General features: G+C 44.5%; 1 protein-coding gene across 3 annotated transcripts in view; it reads left to right on the top strand.

Moving 5' to 3' along the window:
• SNX29 (sorting nexin 29) overlaps nucleotides 1-23,401 on the top strand; it is a 153,641-nt gene that overhangs the window by 32,802 nt on the left and 97,438 nt on the right. For all 3 annotated transcript variants that reach the window (XM_070955161.1, XM_070955160.1, XM_070955162.1), the window contains 4 exons: nucleotides 906-969; nucleotides 1,644-1,772; nucleotides 2,774-2,856; nucleotides 19,229-19,335. In XM_070955161.1, coding sequence (XP_070811262.1) covers nucleotides 906-969; nucleotides 1,644-1,772; nucleotides 2,774-2,856; nucleotides 19,229-19,335 — 383 coding nt within the window. The remainder of the gene's footprint in view (nucleotides 1-905; nucleotides 970-1,643; nucleotides 1,773-2,773; nucleotides 2,857-19,228; nucleotides 19,336-23,401) is intronic.

The raw sequence follows: 23,401 nt of genomic DNA, 5'->3' as shown, positions 1-23,401 counted from the left end.
GTGGTGACGATATGACATCACCAAACCGGTTCTGCCCCCTGCGTTATTCTTACCTTTTATTTGGCCCCACCCCCAATCTATTGCTGCCTCCTGAGTCCCAGCTGATCAGCTAGAGGGAAAAAAACTGTTTAAACTCTTGCCGTGGGACTTCAAAGGGCCGCCCTACAGCTGATCAGTGTTAAAAGAAAACAAATGAGTAGACCAGTGCCTGCAAAAATACATGAGTAGATCAGTGCCTGCAAAAATAAATGGGTAGACCAGTGCCTGCAAAAATACATGAGTAGATCAGTGCCTGCAAAAATAAATGGGTAGATCAGTGCCTGCAAAAATACATGAGTAGATCAGTGCCTGCAAAAATAAATGGGTAGACCAGTGCCTGCAAAAAATAAATGGGTAGATCAGTACAGCTCTGCAAGCAGTTAAAAGCCTGGTAGACCAGTACCTCTGCTAAATCCTAAATAATTGTCACATGACCATCAAGCCACACCCACAAAATAAGCCACACCCACAGAACCGGTAGTAAAAAATTTTAGAACCCCCCCTGTATCACTCCATCTTTATTTGGAAAGATACTGGTCTAGAATAGAGTTCTTCTAAATAATAACAATCTGATTTGGTGTTATTACTGCTGTATTTCCCTTCTCTTGAAACCAGCATAATCTTCAAGTGTTTGGAAGGTTTTAGGTAAGGGGGGGGAGGCTGTTTTAAGAAGTGTGGATAGCCGTTTGTGTTAACTAAAACAGTTAAAATAAGAAGAATGAAGTCAACCGAACTCTTAACCGAAACGCAAATATCTGTGCTTATGCGGCATGAATTTAAGAACTGTTCTGCATGAGATGACTAAGTGTTCATTACAAAGAATAATAGACTTAATTTTGTCTATTTTTTTTTTCTTCCCCCCCAAGCGGAACTTCGGCAAGCTATTGTAGCCATGATGAACAGAAAGCATGAACTAGAAGAACAGACTAGGTAAAACAAACGATACTTTGGGTCAGTTCTATGGAAAGCGTACATACCAGTGGTGGATTTCTACCGGTTTAGACGGGTTCGGGCGAACCGTTAGCTCCGACTTTCAGCCATGAGCGAACCGGTTCTCTCTTTCTTTCAAGGGCTTTCAAAATCTCTGTTCCCTCCCCACTCCAAGGGAAGGATGCTGTAAAATCTCCATTCCCACCCCACTCCAGGGGAAGGTTACTGCAAAATCCCCATTTCCTCCCGATCAGCTGGGATTCAGGAGGCAGAGAATAGATGGGGGCGGGGTCAGTCGGAGGTGGTATTTACCAGTTCTCCGAACTACTCAAAATTTCCACTACCGGTTCTCCAGAACTGGTCAGAACTTGCTGAAACCCACCTCTGATTCTAACTGAACCTTGAAACCTTCTCAAAGCCCCACTCTGCCTCCACTTATACCTAACACAACCAAGGCAGAATTGCTTTGAATTTCTCTCTCACGCTTTCCCAAGAAAATCTTTTTTGTTTTTGAGGTGGCTCCACCTTCTGCTGAGCTCCTGCCTCACACTCTTGGTGGAAAATAGCCAAATGCGCTTCCGGGGAGTCGTCTTCCTTTGGGTTCCCCTCTGAAAAAGTTTGGTCTTCATATCAGATTTCAGACAATCCGTCTCACGCTGCGCTCTTCTCTGCAGTTCCTTGCGGAGTCTCTTGGAGGGCGAGATGGAACATTCGTCGGGACTCCGTCAAGAGGTGGACAATCTGAAGAAGAAAGTTTCCGAGCATGAAGAACACTATACAGTGAGGATCCAGGCCTTGGCAAGGTAACGGAGTGGGTTAGGTGGTGATGTTGCTTAGGGTTTCTGCAAAATAGCAATGGCAATAGCACTTAGACTTATATACCGCTTTACAGTGGTTTACAGCCCTCTCTATGCGGTTTACAGAGTCATCATATTGCCCCCCAAAATTAGGGTGCTCATTTTACCCACCTCGGAAGGATGGAAAGCTGAGTCAACCTTGAGCTGGTGAGAATAGAACTGTTGGCAGTCGGCAGATTTAGCCTGCAATATTGCATTCTAACCACTATACCGCCATGGATGGATGGATGGATGGGTGGATGAATGGATGGATGGGTGGGTGGGTGGATGAGTGGATGGATGGATGGATGGATGAGTGGATGGATGGATGGATGAGTGGATGGATGGATGGATGGATGGGTGGATGAGTGGATGGATGGATGGATGGATGGATGGATGGATGGATGGATGGATGGATGGATGGATGGATGGATGAGTGGATGGATGGATGGGTGGGTGGATGAGTGGATGGATGGATGGGTGGATGAGTGGATGGATGGATGGATGGATGGATGGGTGGGTGGGTGGATGAGTGGATGGATGGATGGATGGATGGATGGAAGGATGAAAGGAAGGATGGATGGATGAATGGTCTTTGAGTTCTGCAGCTGTTGTAATGTGAAACCAAGTTTGAAGGGTTGCTTCTATTAACTGGGTTTTATTGCTGGGTCGCTTCTAACTAACAAGTTTCTTGAGTCGGCTCCCTAGATTTTCAATAGAGTTAGGGTCTGGGCTATTCCCAGGCCATTCCAGCAGTGGAATAGGATGATCTTGAAACTCCCCCCAAAAAGTGGTGTTATTAGCCATCAAACCTCAAAAATACACTTTCCCCAAAAGGTTTCCACAATTTTGGCCACGACTGCAGATCGCTACATGGAAGATGAATTGATTGGCATAACTTGACCTACGGTGATTTGACTGGCTTGATTAAAAATAACTGCCCCGTCTTCCTGTTCTTGACCTTGCAGGGAGAATGAGGTGCTCAAAGTCCAGCTCAAGAAATACGTCGGGGCTGTCCAGATGTTGAAAAGAGAAGGTCAAACCATGGACGGTGAGTGGGGCTCTCCATTCCTAGGAATGGAATCTTCCTCCTTCATTGGATTCCAACAAGCCAAGCCAATGGGGGAAGCGGGATTGGCTCAACCACTGGGTGATTCAATTAATGACCCCAACACAAAGGTCATAAAATCAGGCGCTCTTCACTTAACAATCGCAAAATTGTGAGATGGGTGGTTGTTGTTGTTGTTGTTGTTGTTGTTGTTGTTGTTGTTGTTCCTCCTCCTCCTCCTCCTCCTCCTCCTCCTCCTCCTCCTCCTCCTCCTCCTTCTTCTTCTTCTTCTTCTTCTTCTTCTTCTTCTCCCTCTCCTTCTCCTTCTCCTCCTCCTCCTCCTCCTTCTTTTCTTCCTCCTCCTCCTCCTCCTCCTCCTCCTCCTCCTCCTCCTCCTCCTCCTCCTCCTCCTCCTCCTCCTCCTCCTCCTCCTCCTCCTCCTCCTCCTTCTTCCCATTGTCTATCCACTGCCGGATTAAGGCCTCTTCCGCATATTTCCAACTAATATGTCCCAAAGTTGTTTTTTCAAGACGCAACTGGACTTTCTGGTTTTTCTCTGAAGACGTTTCACTTCTCATCCAAGACATTTCACTTCTCATTTGAGAAACTTCTTCTGCTCTGACTGGATGATGGGGAATGGAAGGACATCCAGTCAGAGCTGAAGAAGCTTCCTGGATGAGAAGCAAAACATCTTAAAAGAAAAACCAAGGAAGTCCAGTAGCCTCTTGAAAAAGCACCTTTGGGACAACCATGACCTGGATGACGGAGAATCTCCATAGACATTTCCAACCAATACAGTCCTGAGCTTTCTTTTGCCAATTGGGCCTGCAATACTTGCTGATGTATGCTGATAATGAGACCCAAGGGAGTTGGGTCTCATTATTATGCATCCAATGTGTGATAATTTGAGTCTCATTATTTGTGTCTCATGGAATCTCCTGGTTGATTTATTGGATGATCCATTTGTTTTATTCTTAGCTGTCCATGAGCTCCCTCAAGAGTTCTTTCCAACGCCAGTGTTCAAAAGTGTCAGTTTCACAGAACATAAAACGTAGACTAATAGGGCTGAAAGGGAACCTTGGAGGTCTTCTAGTCTAACCCCCCTGCTCGAGAAGAAGACCCTATATACAATTCTGGACAAATGGTTGTCCGGTCTCTTCTTGAAAATCTCTAATGATGGAGCATCTACAACCCATAATGTCGTTATTTAATGACCCCGTAATCCCTTGCGGGGTGGAGTCAGGGCAACTAAATGGAGTTTCCTGGCCGGATGCCCTTCCTGTCGCCAATGAGGAGTTTTGCAGCAGATATATTCCCATTGTGCCCAGAGAGAGAAATATCTGCCTCTACCTAGGATCGAATTCACAGTCTCCTGATTGTGAGGGCAAGAGCTTCACCCCTAGGCCACCGCACCACTCATATCTACATTCCCATAATGAAGCTTATATATTGCTGAATAAGGAAAAGCCTTTTTGTGAGGGGTTGCAAATATTAGAAACAATGGTGAATACCCTTTTAGCAAATTCAGCAAATCTGTAGGATCATTTCCCCTCCACCTCATTCCAAACATTTTTTTATTATTATTATTTTATTATTTTTATTATAAACTCTCCGAGGACTCTGGGCGGCTTACACCAAAGACAATACTAAATAGCATATTGCCCCCAACAATCTGGGTCCTCATTTTACCCACCTCGGAAGGATGGAAGGCTGAGTCAACCTTGAGCCGGTGAGATTTGATCCGCTGATCTGCTGAACTAGCAGTCAGCTGAAGTAGCTACAGTACTGCACCCTAACCACTGCGCCACCTCGGCTCTATGTTTAGAGCTTTAATTATCCCTGTACCCCAATAAAACCAGATTTTTTTCTCCTCCTCCTCCAAGTTTATTTTCACTAAGAAATAAATTAAAGTGGCACTGAGCGCCACGTGGAATAACTAGGTGACTGAAAGAAGGAAGTACGCTTGTTTCAAAACTAATACAATATTAGTTTAATAACTCATTTTCTCGTTGGAGGAAATTTAATCCTTTGACAAGAAGTTTTAAAAAATCTTTTTATTTCTCTTCCAGCGCTTAAGCTATAGAAACAATTTTCTATTGGCATTCACAGCTGGAGTCTTCTAGTCAGAGACTTTGCTGAGCTCCTTGCAGGAATTAAAAGACTTAATTTCTGTTTGGGAAACAGTGAAAATCAATATAGACCCGCTTCTTAAAAGTATTACTGTGTCATTTTTTTTCCCCAAGCAAGGATTAACTAAATATGGATACGAAGCTTGTTGGTATCTTTGTTTTTCCAAACGTACTTACAAAATGAAACTTTCCCTCTCCCCCAACTCTCCGTTATGGGGAAAAAAAATTCCTGTTTTGAAAGTTTTTATTGGATGTTTGCAAAGCAGAGATTCGCAGGGATTTCTGCAAAAGTTGGTTCTGGTTTAATATCAAATAACGTCAAATTTTTTTACTACCGGTTCTGTGGGTATGGCTTGGTGGGCGTGGCAGGGGAAGGATAATGTAAAATCTCCATTCCCTCCCCACTCCAGGAGAAGGATATTGCAAAATCCCCATTTCCTCCCCACTCCTGGGGGAAGGATATTGCAAAGTCTCCATTCCCTCCCCACTCCAGGGGAAGGATACAGTAAAATCTCCATTCCCTCCCCACTGCAGGGGAAGGATACTGTAAAATCCCCATTCCCTCCCAATCAGCTGGGACTCAGGAGGCAGAGAATAGATGGGGGCGGGGCCAGTCAGAATTTTTACCACCGGTTCTCCATAACTGGTCAGAACCTGCTGAAACCCACCTCTGGAAAGTGCATGCACAGGGCGAACCAGTGGTAACAATATCTGAAACCCACCGCTGGATAACGTGCTCAGGTTTCTCTTAGGCCAAATCGTGCTTTGATGGCACATCTGAACCTTTCCATGGCTTGGCTGGGTTTATACCAGCCTTTCCATCAAAGAAGGTTGCTCAAAGGAGCTAGCAATCACAAAGAGTCAAATTAATTAAGAATGTGGTTAAAAACATCTCTTCAAGAAAAAAAGATAGTACTCCGTCAGTGGTCAGTTCAAAGCCCAAATTGGCCGCTGTAGATATCCTCTTAAAATGTTGTTTTTAGTTGCGAAGTCGTGTCCGACCCATCGTGACCCCATGGGCAACGTTCCTTCAGGCCTTCCTGTGCTCTACCATCCTCTGGAGTCCATTTAAGCTCACGCCGACTGCTTCAGTGACTCCATCCAGCCACCTCGTTCTCTGCCGTCCCCTTCTTCTTTTGCCCTCCATCGTTCCCAGCATTAGGCTCTTCTCCAGTGAGTCCTTCCTCCTCATTAGGTGGCCAAAGTATTTGAGTTTCCTCTTCAGGATCTGGCCTTCTAGAGAGCAGTCAGGGTTGATCTCCTCTAGGACTGACCGGTTGGATCGCCTTGCAGTCCAAGGGACTCGCAGGAGTCTCCTCCAGCACCAGAGTTCAAAGGCCTCCATTCTTTGGCGCTCAGCCTTCCTTATGGTCCAACTTTCACAGCTATATGTTGCAAGTGAGAAAACCATAGCATGTACATATCTAGTTTCAAATAGTTTTACCTATCACACCTTCCTTACAAGAACAATTTTGTTAAGGTAGGATGGGCCGAGAAAGAATGATTGGTCCCAGAGTCTTCAAGGAAGCTTCGTCCTAGGCCCAAAACGGGGCGTGGGGGCGGGGCAGCACATCTCCCCCCCTGTGGCCAGAGCTCCAGCTCTGATTGGATGGTGGGGAATGGAAGGACACAGATTAACCCCCATGCGGCATCAACGACTCACTAAAAGGATTCAAGTGACCAGCTTTGTCTGCAAGGAACGTAAATCCTTCCATTCATTCCCCACCATCATCCAGTCAGAACTGAAGAAGCTTCTTGGATGGGAAGCGAAACGTCTTCCAAGAAAAACGAAAGAAAGTCCAGTTGCCTCTTGAAAAATCTCCATAGACATTAAGCTTAACCATGGATTCCTCAACCAAAGGAATCACGAATGTTGGTTTGAGTGATGTCTGAATAGCTGCCACCTGGAAACTCTGAGAAGACGGTATACATGCTGAGGGTATAATTAAACATATTAATTTCAAGTCTTTTCTGATTTCTGTACTTTTTTTTTTTTTTTTTTGACCTGGGAAGATATAAAATCCCATGATAGTTAGTTGTACATTTTACCTTCCATTGGAATGAATGGCACGTGTGCTCACTTTCCCTGTAATGGGATTTAAGCATGACTCAATTTCTCTAAATTTAGGACAGTCAGATGTGATATCTGAGCTCCTTTCAGCCCGATTGCTGTTACTTGAGGTCAGTGATTTTCGACAGAATATGGAAATAAATCCCCGGCACAGTTGGGATTTTAATGTGTGGTTTCCCCCCCCCCCCCTTTCCTCCAGCGACCATCTAAAAATTGAAAGAGAAGAGATTAAAAGCAGATTATTTAACTTAAATTGCATTTTTTAAAAACTCACACTTTTTGGGGGGCAAGTTAAATGCAGTAATTATTAACCACGGACCTCCTTTTTTTTTGTAATTTAAAACACACAGCTGGTTTCTGGAGCACGAATTTCTGAAGGTGAATGTAATGTTTGCTAGTGGTTTAAGCAGTGGTGGGTTTCAATTTTTTTTTTTACTACCGGTTCTGTGGGTGTGGCTTGGTGGGCATGGCATGGCTTGGTGGGCGTGGCAGAGGAAATATACTCAGCCGCCCTGAGTCTCCGGAGAGGGGTGGCATATAAATAAAATAAAATTAAATACATAAATAAATAAATAAATAAATAAATAAATAAATAAATAAAATAAAATAAAATAAATAAATAAATAAATAAATAAATAAATAAATAAATAAATAAATAAATAAATAAATAAATAAAATCTCCATTCCCACCCCACTCCAGGGGAAGGTTACTAAAAAATCCCTATTTCCTTCTAATCAGCTGGGACTCGGGAGGCAGAGAATAGATGGGGACGGGGCCAGCCAGAGGTGGTATTTACCAGTTCTCCGGACTACTCAAAATTTCCGCTACCGGTTCTCCAGAACTGGTCCGAACTTGCTGAAACCCACCTCTGAAGGTTACCTCAGGTCAAGAGCATTGGGAAATGAACAATTGGGAGGTACAAGGATGAACAGAAATACGCTAAATTCTCTGGCAACCTTTCCATGACCTGCCGATAATTTATAGACCACAATTATGGGGTAACTGAAGTGATTTTTATTCTCTTGGGTGTGCAGGAATTTGATTAAGTTCTCCACGCAGGCCGTGATACAGGTGTTCAACCATTTCATTATGCTGGCTTGTATTAAAAAAAATTCTACACGAAGAGGATATTTTTAAGCCACCTATAATATGAGAAATTATCCTTCATTAGACGCTGGCTGTTTTTTTTTTGTTTTTTTTTAAGTGATTCGTATAATTACGGCAGGGGAAAACCTTGGCTGCTGCATTCTGCTGTGTTAGAATTATATGTAAACAAAGGCACAGTAACCAGAGAAATTGAGTGGGATGGTCAGATTTTATAGAAGGGAGGGGGAAAAAAAAAAAGAGAGAGAGAGAGAGGAGGTGGCGACAAAATGATTGCAAAACCTTTCTAAAAATGAGTGGCTTTGCACCCTGCTTTTTAGTTGCCTTTCCCCAGCTGTGGACTAAATTTCCACTGCCGATATACTAAAAATAAACCTGAGAACTGTGTGTGTTTTATATTGCATATGTGGTTCAAAAATACCATTCCTTTTTTTAAATGTTCGGGGCAGGTTTCTGTGAGGGGTTGGCTGCGTTATGACACATCTGGATGCAGGGCTGCGATCAACTGCTACTGAGCAAGGTTTTGCTCTTTTGGGTTGGCGTATTAATCAGCCCAGTCAAAAAAGCAAAAGAAAAAAGAAAACACCCCTGAAGTTGTGGTGGAATGTGGAGCAGAGTGGAATAGCCCAAGGAGCTAAGAGGTGGAATCTTTCATATCCACGAAAAGAGCCAAGGTGGACGCTCCCTAACTTTCCAGATCTAGGGGAAGAGCAGGCCAAGCTGGGAAGGCGGACTTAAATGTGTTATTAGTTTAGAGTCCGTGCATTGCCACAAGAGACGCAAGTCCAGCAAGCTGGGAGGGTGGAGTTAAATGTGTTATTAGTTTAGAGTCCGTGCATTGCCACAAGAGACCCAAGTCCAGCAAGCTGGGAGGGTGGAGTTAAATGTGTTATTAGTTTAGAGTCCATGCATTGCCACAAGAGACGCAAGTCCAGCAAGCTGGGAGGGTGGAGTTAAATGTGTTATTAGTTTAGAGTCCATGCATTGCCACAAGAGACGCAAGTCCAGCAAGCTGGGAGGGTGGAGTTAAATGTGTTATTAGTTTAGAGTCCGTGCATTGCCACAAGAGACGCAAGTCCAGCAAGCTGGGAGGGTGGAGTTAAATGTGTTATTAGTTTAGAGTCCATGCATTGCCACAAGAGACGCAAGTCCAGCAAGCTGGGAGGGTGGAGTTAAATGTGTTATTAGTTTAGAGTCCGTGCATTGCCACAAGAGACGCAAGTCCAGTAAGCTGGGAGGGTGGAGTTAAATGTGTTATTAGTTTAGAGTCCATGCATTGCCACAAGAGACGCAAGTCCAGTAAGCTGGGAGGGTGGAGTTAAATGTGTTATTAGTTTAGAGTCCGTGCATTGCCACAAGAGACGCAAGTCCAGTAAGCTGGGAGGGTGGAGTTAAATGTGTTATTAGTTTAGAGTCCGTGCATTGCCACAAGAGACGCAAGTCCAGCAAGCTGGGAGGGTGGAGTTAAATGTGTTATTAGTTTAGAGTCCATGCATTGCCACAAGAGACGCAAGTCCAGTAAGCTGGGAGGGTGGAGTTAAATGTGTTATTAGTTTAGAGCCCGTACATTGCCACAAGAGACGCAAGTCCAGCAAGCTGGGAGGGTGGAGTTAAATGTGTTATTAGTTTAGAGTCCGTGCATTGCCACAAGAGACGCAAGTCCAGCAAGCTGGGAGGGTGGAGTTAAATGTGTTATTAGTTTAGAGTCCGTGCATTGCCACAAGAGACCCAAGTTGAGCTCCCTTGAAGTCTGTTGACCCTTATCTAGCAACCAGTTTAGTCCTGATCTAGATTCTAATCTATAGGCTTCAGTTAAATCATCTATGCTGCAGCTTTATGTGTGTCCCTGATTCTTTGCACCTAACACACAGGATATGACTAATAGGAAAGGAAAGGAGAATGTTTGTAGCTCAGGGTTGAAATAAGGGGTCCTTGGTGCTTGTTCAAGCTTGGTGGTTTTCTTGCAGGCATTTCATTACCCAAGCTAGGTAACGTCCCTAATTTTTATCTAGATGTTACCTAGTTTAGAATAGAACAGAAGAGAGTAGAGTAGAGTAGAGTAGAGTAGAGTAGAGTAGAGTAGAGTAGAGTAGAGTAGAGTAGAGGAGAGGAGAGGAGAGGAGAGGAGAGGAGAGGAGAGGAGAGGAGAGGAGAGTAGAACAGAAGATAACAAAACAGAACAGAACAGAACAGAACAGAAGAGTTGGAAGGGACCTTGGAGGTCTTCTAGTCCAACCCCCTGCTTAGGCAGGAAACCCTACACCACTTCAGACAAATGATTGTCCAATCTCTTCTTAAAAACTTCCGGTGTTGACGCATTTACAACTTCTGGAGACAAGTTGTTCCACTGATGAATTGTTCTAACTGTCAGGAAGTTTCTCCTTAGTTCTAAGTTGCTTCTCTCCTTGATTATTTTCCACCCATTGCTTCTTGTCCTGCCCTCAGGTGCTTTGGAGAATAGCTTGACTTCCTTCTTCTTTGTGGCAGCCCCTGAGATAGTGGAACATTGCTATCATGTCACCCCTAGTCCTTCTTTTCATAAGACTAGACTTATCCAGTTCCAGCAACCGTTCTTCATATGTTTGAGCCTCCAGTCCCCTCATCGTCTTTGTTGCTCTTCTCTGCACTCTTTCTAGAGTCTCCACATCTTTTTTACATCATGGTGACAAAAACTGAATGCAGGATTCCAAGTGTGGCCTTATAAAATGGTATTAACATTTCACGTGATCTTGATTCTATCCCTCTGTTTATGCAGCCTAGAACTGTGTTGGCTTTTTTGGCAGCTGCTGCAACACTGCTGGCTCATATCTAAATGGTGTCCACTTGGACAAATGATTGTCCAAGATCCCTCTCACAGTTACTACTATTGAGCAAGGTACCACATATACTGTACCTGTGCATTTTGTCTTTCTTGCCTAGATGTAGAATTTTCCTTTTTTCACCATTGGTTTTCATTTTGTTAGATAGCTCCCAATGTTCAAGTCTGTCAAGATAGTTTGGTTGATGAACCATCTGCAAGAAAGCCACCAAAGACCCCTCATATGTCTAATAGTTATGCAGATTGGGCTTTAGTCTGGAAAAATTAACACAGGGATGAAATCCAGCAGGTTCTGACAGGTTCTGGAGAACCGGTAGCGGAGGTTTTGAGCAGTTAGGAGAACCGGTAGCAGAAATTTTGAGTAGTTCGGAGAACCGGCAAATACCACCTCTGGCTGGCCCCAGGAGTGGGGTGAGAATGGAGATTTTGCAATATCCTTCCCCTGGAGTAGGGTGGGAATGGAGGTTTCGCAGTATCCTTCCCCTGCCACGCCCAGCAAGCCACGCCCATAAAACCAGTAGTTAAAAAAAAAATGGATTTCACCACTAGATTAACGTCATTTTTTTTTTTTAAAAAAAAATTGATTTATATGCCGCCCTTCTCCGGAGACTCAGTGCGGCTTACAATGCGCTAAGCAATAGCCTTCATACTTTTGTATATTTATACAAAGTCAGCTTATTGCCCCCACAACTGGGTCCTCAATTTACCTACCTTAGAAAGGATGGAAGGCTGAGTCAACCTTGAGCCTTGGCGAGATTCGAACCTGCAGTAATTGCAGGCAGCTGGTCTTAATAACTGGGTGCTTTAGACCATTGTACTACCAAGGCTCATTTGCAAGGAGGACAAGAGGATTGACTCAGAGTAGTTTCTCTATTGTTGCTCACCTATAGGCAGGAATCTACAGTCCGAAAGTACAAATCTCCCGCCATCTCTTTTTACAGCCTGGTAAACTATGCCCTTTCTATGTTTCTTTCTCTGCCTGTTATGCAGCTGCAGGCTCCCACACCTTTTATCTGAATGTTACCTAGGTAGCATTTGTTCCTTTTGTCTTTCAAGGTCATTCCCACATACCATTACAGAAACGTTGAATTGAAAGTCAATAGAGCAGTTTTTCTGTTTTTTTTTTTTTTTAATTTCGTAAGTTCTTGTAGATGTTTAGATAATAGAATTACGTGTTTTGAATCTGTCAGCTAGCCTCATCCTTTTGTCTGTCCTTCAGAATGCTAGCTCCATCGGCGTAGAGATTTTCATTAGCGGCCCTTCTCCATCAAAATTAGTAGCTGATTAGTAATTAATTAATGAGTAGCATTTGGTGGTTAATCAATTAGATAATTAGCATCTTTTTTTCTCCTCCTGCATTATTGAAAGACAAAGAGAATTTAAGATATGGTGCTTCTGGGACTTAATATGGGGGCAGGACGTGTCTCAGCATAACACGGATTGTTATGATATCTCTTCATTCACAAACATTGTAAGAATTCTAGAACCGATATATATTTCTTTTATCCCTGTTAAATATATTTTTTAAAAAAACATTTAAACACTCCCAAAGTGGTTTTTTCAAGAGGCAACTGGACTTTCTGGTTTTTCTTTGAAGACGTTTCGCTTCTCATCCAAGAAGCTTCTTCAGCTCTTGACTTGGATGGTGGGGAATGGAAGGACACAGATAAATCCTCACGTGGCATCAAGGACTCGCTAAAAGGATGCAAATGACCAGCTGTCTGCAAAGAATATAAATCCTTCCATTCCCCACCATCATCCAGTGAGAGCTAAAGAAGCTTCTTGGATGGGAAGTGAAACGTCTTTCAAGAAGAACCAGGAAAACCCAATTGTCTCTTGGAAAAAAAACACCTGACTTGAATGACCGAGAATCTCCATAGACATCTTTAAACACCAAAAACTATTAAAACAATAAAAAACATAAAAATGTTTAGCCATGTAACCATCTTCTCCTCTGCCGTCCCCTTCTCCTTTATTGCTTTTATTATATAAAAGTGTATACACTAATATTCCTCCTTTCTCTTATTTCTATCTCTTAATCTAACTTTTAATCATGTCACCCTTTATTAAAAGATGTTTTGTTTCTGTCCTGCCTAACTTCTAGTCATGTCACCTACCTAAAAAAGAAGGGAAAGAGAGAGAAAAAGCAAAGCAAAACAAAACAACCACAAAAAAGAGAAAATCATCTATCCATCGTCTCTTGCCCGCTTCAATACTTTCATTGCTATGCTTTTTTTTTTTTTTTGACTTGCCTCCCATATTCCTCTCTTGGATCTTTATCTCTGTCTGCATCTACTTCTTGGCTATTCAATCTAGGTATTTCTCCCATCTCTACCCTCTTACACTGCCTAGTCAGTCATGCCCTTGTCACTTCCTGGCTGGATTATTGTAATGCTCTCTACATGGGGCTCCCCTTGAGGAGCACCCAGAGGCTCCAGCTGGTCCAGAATGCAGCCGTGCGAGTAATAATGGGGGCGACTCGTCGCTCCCATGTAACATCCATCTTGCGCGAGCTGCACTGGCTCCCGGTGGTCTTCCGGGTGTGCTTCAAGGTGTTGGTTACCACCTTTAAAGCGCTCCATGGCTTAGGACCTGGTTATCTACAGGACCGCATTCTGCCACCGATTGCCTCCCACCGACCAATACGCTCCCACAGAGAGGGCCTCCTCAGGGTGCCGTCAGCCAAACAGTGTAGGCTGGCGACCCCCAGGGGGAGAGCCTTCTCTGTGGGGGCCCCGGCCCTATGGAATGAACTGCCCCCGGACATACGAAGGATCCCCGACCTCCGTGCCTTCCGTCGCGCTCTGAAGACCCTATTATTCCAGCAAGCTGGACCGACAGGATAAAGGTTTTTTAAATTGGGTTTTGCTAGGGGTTTTAAAATGATCTTAGTTGGATGTTTTAAATTTGGCCGAATGATTGAATTATTTTAATAAGCTTTTAATTTTTGTTGTACATTGTTTTTTACCATGGCTGTTCACCGCCCTGAGTCCCTCGGGAGAAGGGCGGTATACAAATATAATAAACTAAACTAACTAAACTAAACTAGTTTCCAAAATTTCTGCCCAAGCCACTATCTCCCTTTCAAAAGTATCTTCCTGTATCTCCAACTCTCGGCTCTTGATACGCTGAGAGCATGCTGTGGGTCTTCTCTCAAAATAGCGGCCATTGAGGTGGGTGGCCCATCAAAAACATGGTGGGGGGGAAAACTGTTTAGAAAACAAGCTGGAACAGTTCTCCCTTTCTGCTCTTTCTAGCTTCCTGAGGAGACCTCCACCTCTCCAGCTGAACCTTTTCTCCCACCTCCAGCAGGTTTATGTGGGATTCACAACTTTTAATCTTTGAAGAGGAGGCTAATGTTGAGGAGATTGTTTATCTGGGCTTACATAAACAGTTTTGTGTCCCTGCTTAAAAGGTCGTTGAAGAAGCCTTCTCACCTAGTATTTCCTTAGACAAATTTCTTCATCTAAGAATAAGAGCCGCGGTGGCGCAGTGGTTAGAGTGCAGTACTGCAGGCTACTTTCTGCTGCCTGCCGGCTGCCTGCAATTTGGCAGTTCAAATCTCATCAGGCTCAAGGTGAGCCAGGAGTTCAGTCCTGATCAGCTCAAGGTTGACTCATCCTTCCATCCTTCCGAGGTGGGTAAAATGAGGACCCAGATTGTTGGGGGCAAGAGGCTGACTCTGTAAAACGGTTAGAGAGGGCTGTAAATCACTGTGAAGTGGTATGTAAGTCTAAGTGCTATTGCTATTAGGAGCTCTGGTGGCGCAGTGGTTAGAGTGCAGGCTACTTCTGCTGACTGCCGGCTGCCTGCAGTTTGGCCGTTCAAATCTCACCAGGCTCAAGGTTGGACTCAGCCTTCCATCCTTCCGAGGTGGGTAAAATGAGGACCCAGATTGTTGGGGGCAAGAGGCTGACTCTGTAAACTGCTTAGAGAGCTTCCTTCCTTCCTTCCTTCCTTCCTTCCTTCCTTCCTTCCTTCCTTCCTTCCTTCCTTCCTTCCTTTATAGCATAGTGGTTAGAATGCAATATTGCAGGCTAAATCTGCATTTCAAATCACACAGGCTCAAGGCTGACTCACCCTCTCATCCATCCGAGGTGGGTAAAATGAGGACCCAGATTGTTGGAGGCAATAGGCTGGCTCTGTAAACCGCTTAGAGAGGGCTGTAAAGCACTGAGAAGCGGTATTCCTTCCTTCCTGCCTTCCTTCCTTCTCTAAAGCACTATGAAGCGGTATATATATCTAAGTGCTATTGCTATTGCTAATAAAAGTAAAGAATTTTGCAGGAGTGAGACAAATGTACCTTGCAGTGTTCGTATTTTCCATTTTTGTTTGCCAATTATTTTATCTGAGGTCCACCAGATGCTTTTTTGGAGTTTCTGAATGTCTTGCTCCCAAGGTCCTCTTCGGCTCCTGAGACATCAATGGCATGGAGCAGTTTTGTTTTCTGTATGGAGCCAAAGGGAAACCACTCTTCCTTGGCAGTTTTGGGCAGCTTTATAATTTTATGCGGTGGGAATTTTGGGGGAAGCTTTGTTTCTAGTGTCGTCCAGCTGATTTGACCTTCTTTTGTTTAGCCAGAATTAATTCGGTTCTGCCTCGGTGCCTAGGATCCGTTCAGACCATGGGGTGATATTTGTGTTTATTCAGAAGCCCACTCCCTATCTGCACAAGGAAAAGGGTGAGAGAAGGGTGTGCAAGGGGTCTTATTCAGCAGGTTCTGACAGGTTCTGGAGAACCAGTAGTGGAAATTTTGAGTAGTTCGGAGAACCGGCAAATACCATCTCTGGCTGGCCCCAGAGTGGGGTGGGAATGGAGATTTTGCAATACTTTTCCCCCAGGAGTGGGGAGGGAATGAGGATTTTGCAATATCCTTCCCCCAGGAGTGGGGAGGGAATGGGGATTTTGCAGTATCCTTCCCCTGGAGTGGGGTGGGAATGGGGATTTTGCAGTATCCTTCCCCTGGACTGGGGAGGGAATGGAGATTTTGCAGTATCCTTCCCCTGGAGTGGGGTGGGAATGGAGATTTTGCAGTATCCTTCCCCTGGGGTGAGGTGGGAATGGGGATTTTGTAGTATCCTTCCCCTGGAGTGAGGTGGGAATGGAGATTTTACAGTATCCTTCCCCTGGAGTGGGGTGGGAATGGAGATTTTGCAGTATCCTTCCCCTGGAGTGGGGTGGGAATGAAGATTTTGCAGTATCTTCCCCTGGAGTGGGGTGGGAATGGAGATTTTGCCGTATCCTTCCCCTGCCACGCCCTCCAAGCCACACCACGCCCACCGCCCACAGAACCGGTAGTCAAAAAATTTTGAATTCCACCACTGAGTGTGTGCGCATACATATTGCGTGTTAGCTGTCAGTGCTTCCCACTGAAACCTTCACGCCGCTAGCTGAGCGATTTGGCTTGGAACCAAACCAGCAGCTGCAAAAACAAAGTACATTTGCTTAAGTTTGGCACTGCCTTCGGTCTGTTTGTTAGTACAGTTTTAAATCGAGTTTCAATGTACAATGTAGGCAACGAAGCTTCCAGATTGTCACGGCACGTGAGAAAGACCTTGGGTGACTGAACGAAAAGATGCTGCCAAGGGAACGGGGAGATAAGAGACTGCATAGGCCGCAGCTGCATAAATGGGTGGAGAGAAGTGGATCAGGAGGGACCCTCCCTAGTTTCTTGAGCTGCATAGGAGGCAGGGAGAGCACTGGGCTTTCAAACTGGCAAGATCCTGCCAATGTATCCTTACAGTGAAGTGGAATTGGCTCATCTGTGTGTGATTCTTATCTGCTTAACCCTGTGAGACTGACACAGGTAGCCTGAGAGTGAATGATCTGTATGCTCTCCTGGTTTGGATTTAATACTTACACTTGGCCTGCTGACAAAGAATGTTTTGGTCCTCAAACTTTGTATTTTTTTACAAGAATGGGTCCAAGAGATCTATAGACATACCTACAAGAGGAGGGAAAAGGTAGATGGCTGCTTTGTTTGGGAACGGAGGAAGGGAGGGATGAAAGAAGGAAGGAAGGAAAGGAGGGAGGGAGGGAGGGAGATGGAGGAAGGAGGGAGAGAGGGAGGAAGGAGATGTAGGGAGGGATGAAGGAAGGAAAGAAGGAAGGAAGGAAATCTAGCTATAGATATTCAAAGAAGGAAGGAAGATGGAGGAAGGAGGGAAGGAAGAAGGAGATAGAGGGAGGGAGAAAGGAAGGAAGATGGAGGAAGGAGGGAGGGAGGAAGGAAGGAGATGTAGGGAGGGAGGAAGCAAGGAATAGGAAGGAAGGAAATCTAGCTCTAGATATTCAAAGAAGGAAGGAGGGAAGATGGAAGGAGGGAAGGAGGAAGGAGATAGAGGAAGGGAGGGAGGGAGATGGAGGAAGGAGGGAGGGAGGAAGGAAGGAAATCTAGCTCTAGATATTCAAAGAAGGAAGGAGGGAAGATGGAAGGAGGGAAGGAGGAAGGAGATAGAGGAAGGGAGGGAGGGAGGAAGGAGGGAGGGAGAAAGGAAGGAGATGCAGGGAGGGAGGGAGGAAGGAAATCTAGCTCTAGATATTCGAAGAAGGAAGAAAGGAAGATGGAGGAAGGAGGGAAGGAGGAAGGAAAGGAGAGAGGGAAGAAGGAGGAAAGAAGGAAGGAAGGAAATCTAACTATAGATATTTAAAGAAGGAAGGATAGTTGGAAGGAAGGCGGAGGGAGGGAGGAAGGAAAGAGGGATTATGATGATTTAATTTTTATTATTGGATTATCTTTAAGTTTACTATTGACGTTCTTCATAAAGTCGCATTGGTCTTGCCTGGTTTTCATTCCAAAGTGATGGATTTTTGGGGATTTTGAGACGTTCAGAGTTGACGTGATTGAAGCAGGTTTTAAGGCCTACAAAAGTATACAAAACTTCTAGGCCTTTCTTATCTCTGGGGGTGGAGATGAGAAATTCTCTATTCGGGGGCTTCAATTCGCTCCATTTTTTTGGAGAGAACTTGTAAGCTAATTCATGGCTGGCTGCTTAGCTGCTGTTTTATCTGAAATATTGAGCTGCCGGTTTAAGATTGCCAGCGGCGAGCGGGGCTATTCAGGGAATCAGCCTTGCCATTTTATCTTCCCTTAACCAGCATATATTTTCCTTCCTTTGTTTTGGGATATTTTTTTTTTCCTCTCCCCTTGCAAACAGAATTAAAAAAAACAAAACATCTTTCTGTCTAATGCACGTGCCCCTACAGAGTGCTCGTCTTCACAGAATACACAACCATGACCAAAAAAGCCCCAGACAAACAAAAAAAATCACGCTGAATGTGATTAGTTTTAACTTCAGCTCTCAGCTCCCTTTCTCTCTGTGTGTGAATTACCGTCTTGTGCGAAAATCTAAGCCATTTGGTTGAAGTATGATTTGATGCACTGTGTAAGCCCTGAAAATGGGTTAATTCAGCAATCTGGTTAAGCACATAATATACTGTAAACACAGCCACCGCTGAGTTCATCGCTTTAAGCTATAGCAAAGGAGGAGGGATTTTGGTTGTCGTTATTGTTGGTCTCGGTTAAGCAAACTGATTTTTTTTTTTTTAGCACCCCCGCTGTTTCTTTTGGCTTGGTTCAACTCGAAAAAGGAAGACAACTTCTTGCAGGGGTGAAATGCTCCCGGTTCGGACCGGATCGCCCGATTCGGTAGCGATGGCAGCGGGTGGTCCGGAGAACCGATAGCAAAAATCCCTGCGGCCCCCTCCCCCATGCCCAGCTGAGCCACACGATCATCAGAGGCTTTTTAAAAAAAAAAAAAAAAACTTTTCAAAGCATTTTTTCTACAACCTCTTTGGCCGAAGAGGTGGTAAAAAAAATGCTTTGAAAAGTCTCTGACGATCCCAGCTGTGTTGCCTGATCTTAGAGAGGCTTTTCAAAACATTAGAAAAAATGCTTTGAAAAGTTTTGAAAAGTTGGCCACGCCCACCCAGTCACATTACCCCCACCCCCACCACCAAGCCACACCCGGTCGTAACCAATTTTACATTTCATGGTCTTAAATGTGAAAAATTGTCGTACGTCACTTCTTTCCCTGATGTCGTAACTTGGAACGGTCACTAAATGAACCATCGTAAGTGGAGGACTACCTGTAGTCAGAATCTTTTGAGCATACGACTTTGGGCTCGGAATTACAAATTTCGATGGGCGTTCCTAAAGGTAAAAATGGATCGATCTCATGAAAAATCCGAAAATCAAACCCATCTTTACTGCTCTTTATTGACGGCAGCCTGTGTTTTATTTTTGCTTCCAGTCTTGCCAAATCTTTGGAACGCAGATAGTGAATTCTCTATTCCCGAACAAAAGCAAGTGGAAAACAATGAGGAGCGCGCAAACTCTTATGAAAGGAAGCTGATTGAGGTAAGAAAAGGTTTAATGTGGAAGAAGTTTTCTTTCCCTGCGGTTTTTGTGTCATAACATTTAACGATTCTTTAATCACCGTTTCTTTCTGAAGGTTAACATTTATTTTACAAACACGTGCGCGATCTATTCTATGCCTTCTGTTTCTGCTAGTATTTTTCAAAAGAGGGGATTTGTCGCATGCTAACAATCAGGGATGATTACTCCCGCGGTGATGTTTTTACATACAATTTGGTGATGTCATCAAACAGACACGCCTTAAGGTAAAGGTAAAGGTTCCCCTCGCACATATGTGCTAGTCGTTCCTGACTCTAGGAGGCGGTGCTCATCTCCATTTCAAAGCCGAAGAGCCAGCGCTCTCCGTGGTTATGTGGCCGGCATGACTCAACGCCGAAGGCGCACGGAACGCTGTTCCCTTCCCACCAGAGGTGGTCCCTATTTTTCTACTTGCAGTTTTTACATACTTTCGAACTGCTAGGTTGACAGAAGCCGGGACAAGTCACAGGAGCTCACCCCGTTACGCGGCACTTAGGGATTCGAACTGAACTGCCGACCTCTCGATCTGCAAGCTCAGCGTCTTAGCTACTGAGCCACCGCTGTCCCCTTTAATATCTACCATTAGCAAGCTTTTTTCCTAAAATTCAGTGGCAGGCCTCCTTCCTGTCATTTAAACCCATTGTTCTGGGCTGGAGCCCGGGAAGGCGGGGTTGATGGACAGGATGACCCCCTTAGAAGGAGAAAACAGAATCTTGCTTTCTTTGTAGTTTTGCCGGCCTTTTGCAATTCAGGATGCTCTTCATAATGGAGCTTTCATCAGGCTTAAAGCTCCCTATTGAATCAGAGCTGATCTTTGTGGTGACCCAGGGCATGGTGTGATGAGACTCGGCAAGAGCCACGTTGTCCTTTGTCTCTTAGGGTAGGTCTCCCCCCTTCTCCTTCTTTGTCTTGGAATGGAATGGAATAAATAGAAATAGAAATAGAATAGAATAGGAACAGAATGGAACAGAATGGAACAGAATAGAACGGAACAGAATATATGGAATGGAATGGGAATTGAATGGAACAGAACAGAACAGAACAGAACAAATGGAGTAGAATGGGAACGGAATGGAGTAGAACAGAACAAATGGAATAGAAAAGAACAGAACGGAATGGAACGGAATAGAACAGAATATTAGAATAGAATGGAATGGGAATCGAATGGAATGGAACGGAACAGAACAGAACAGAACAGAACAGAACAGAACAAATGGAATGGAACAGAACAGAACGGAATGGAACGGAATAGAACAGAACGGAATGGAATAGAACAGAATATTGGACTGGACTGGACTAGACTGGACTGGACTGGAATAAAATACAATGGAAGGGAACTAAACAAAACAGGAATACTTTGAATTGACCCTTTTGAGGTGGTACCTTTTCCGGAATGACCTACTGTGTTTTCCCGAAAATAAGACCCTGTCTTATATTTTTTGAACCCCGAAATAAGGTCTTATTATTTTGGGGCGCATGGAGCAAGATGGGGCTCCTCTTACCTGATTTCCAGGTCTGCGTTTAAATATTTTTGGGGAGGGCTTATTTTCAGAGGGAGGCTTATTTTAGCGCATGCGCTCAAAAGCCCAATTGGGTTTATTATCAGGGGATGTCTTGTTTTCGGGGAAACAGGGTATTTGGAAGGCAGGAGGAACTATTTCAGAGTCAGAATGAGACTGGGGTGGGATGTTTGAAGCAGATTTTTGTAGAGATGCTTTCCTTTCTCCAGAGCAGTGTTTCTCAGCTGTGTCAACTTGAAGAAATCCGGACTTCAACCCCCAGAATTCCTTAGCAGGGAAAGCCTGATTTGCTTAACGACCCATGGGACTCACTTAACAACTGCAGTCATTTGCTTAACAACAATGGCAAAAAAGGTCATAGAAGTAGGTGGGAATTACTGAGTAATCACCTTGCTTAACAACAGAAATTCTGCTCTCAGTTGTGGTCGTAAGTTGAGGACTACCTGTACTTGAGTTTAGCTGATAGCTTTAAGATTTAAAATTTATGATATATATATATATATATATATATATATATATATATATATATATATATATATATATATATATATATATATATATCTGTGTGTGTGTAGGGGATGTGGTGGCTCAGTGGCTAAGACACTGAGCTTGCCAATCGAGAGGTCAGCAGTTCAGTTCGAATCCCTAGTGCCGCTTAATGGAGTGAGCTCCCATTACTTGTCCCAGCTTCTGCCAACCTAGCAGTTCGAAAGCAGGTAAAAAATACAAGTAGAAAAATAGGGGCCACCTTTGGTGGGAAGGTCACAGCATTCCGTGCGCCTTTGGCATTTAGTCATGCCGGCCACATGACCACAGAGACGTCTTCGGACAGCGCTGGCTCTTCGGCTTTGAAACTGAGATGAGCACCGCCCCCTAGAGTCGGGAACGACCAGCACATATGTGCGAAGGGAACCTTTACCGCTGTGTTTCCCCGAAAATAAGACCGGGTCTTATATTAATTTTTGCTCCAAAAGATGCATTAGGGCTTATTTTCTGGTTAGGTCTTATTTTCGGGAAAACAGGATATACACACAGTCACACACACACACAAAATTGCTGATCACTTTGTGCACGTTCCGTTTTTTAAAAAATTAAATGTCTAGATTATATATATTGTTGCAAAAACACCTTATAATTAACGAACAAAAATATCTGATGTACAGCTGTCCTGGCGGGAAGGGACTCACCGAACAATGGATAAATAGTTATGAAATGTGTTAATCATAATGATATAGGGAAAGCCAATAACAGGACTTCTGATCCAATCAGAAGTTTTACGTAAATCATTTCCAGAGCTGAACTTCCAATAGCCTATAATTATATCAGGAAATCTGGTATGTGGGTATTGGAGTTCAGCAGGCAATCAATCATTGAATGTTTCTCTGAAAAGTCAAGTTCAGGCAAACACCAGCTGCCTCCGCAAAAGAGAAGAAATCATTTTGGCATTAAAGAATGCTGACTTGAATCTGGAGCTGGCTTACACACAAAATGCACACTTGGAGAGTTGAGGCATCCATCGCATTTTCGGAGCTTGCGCCCTATGTGGAGTCTTATGTTTGTTGTAATGGTCGGTATGGGTGTTTTGTCTATGGCCACGATGGCGAACCTGTGGCACGCGTGCCACAGGTGGCACGCGGAGCCATATCTGTGGGCATGCGAGCATTGCCCTAGCTCAGCCCCAGTGTGCATGTGTGCGCTGGCCAGCTGATTTTCGGGGCCCACCGGAAGTCAGGAAATGGGCTGTTTCTAGCCTCCGGAGGGCCTCTGGGGGTTGGGGAAGGCCGTTTTCAGCCTCCCCAGGCTCCAAAAAAGCCTCTGGAGCCTGGGGAGGGCAAAAAACGGGCCTTCCAGGCCCACTGGTAACCTTTTTGCCATTGTGTGCCAAGTGTGTGTGTGTGTGTCACACAGACATGCGCGGGGGGCAGGGGGCGGGGAGGCATTGAATTGTGGGTGTGGGCACGCAGGCGCACGACCACCCCGCGCTCCCTCCCGCTTTTGGCACGCGAAGGCAAAAAGGTTTATGGAAAGACATCCGGGTCGCGGTTGTCCCGAAGGTGTTTTTTCAAGAGGCAACTGGACTTCCTTTCTTTTTCCTTGAAGACATTTCGCTTCCCATCCAAGAATCTTCTTCAATTCTGACTGAATGGCGGAGGACCAGTGGTGAAATGTAAAATTTGTTACTACCATTTCTGTGGGCGTGGCTTGGTGGTGGTGGGGTAATGTGACTGGGTGGGTGTGGCCAACTTTTTTTTTTTTTTTTTTACTTTTTTAAAGCATTTTTTAACAACCCATTCGGGCGAATAGGTTGTAAAAACATGCTTTTAAAAGGTAAAAAAAAAAGGCTCTGACAATCACAGCTGTGACACGTGATCGTCAGAGCCTTTTTTTTTACCTTTTAAAAGCAGGAAGTAACGACACCCGGGTGAGTGGGCGGAGCCTCGCGCCGCCATCGCTACCGGTTCTCTGAACCATCTGCCAGAATCGCTACCGGATCGCCTGATCCGGTCCGA

This window comes from Pituophis catenifer, unplaced genomic scaffold (genome assembly GCF_029215685.1).
Source record: "Pituophis catenifer annectens isolate HBS135680 unplaced genomic scaffold, rPitCat1.0.hap2 SCAF_16, whole genome shotgun sequence".
Taxonomy (NCBI): Eukaryota; Metazoa; Chordata; class Lepidosauria; order Squamata; family Colubridae; genus Pituophis; species Pituophis catenifer.
The sequence above is the reverse complement of the archived record's forward strand: the minus strand, read 5'-3'. Positions and strand labels throughout refer to the sequence as shown.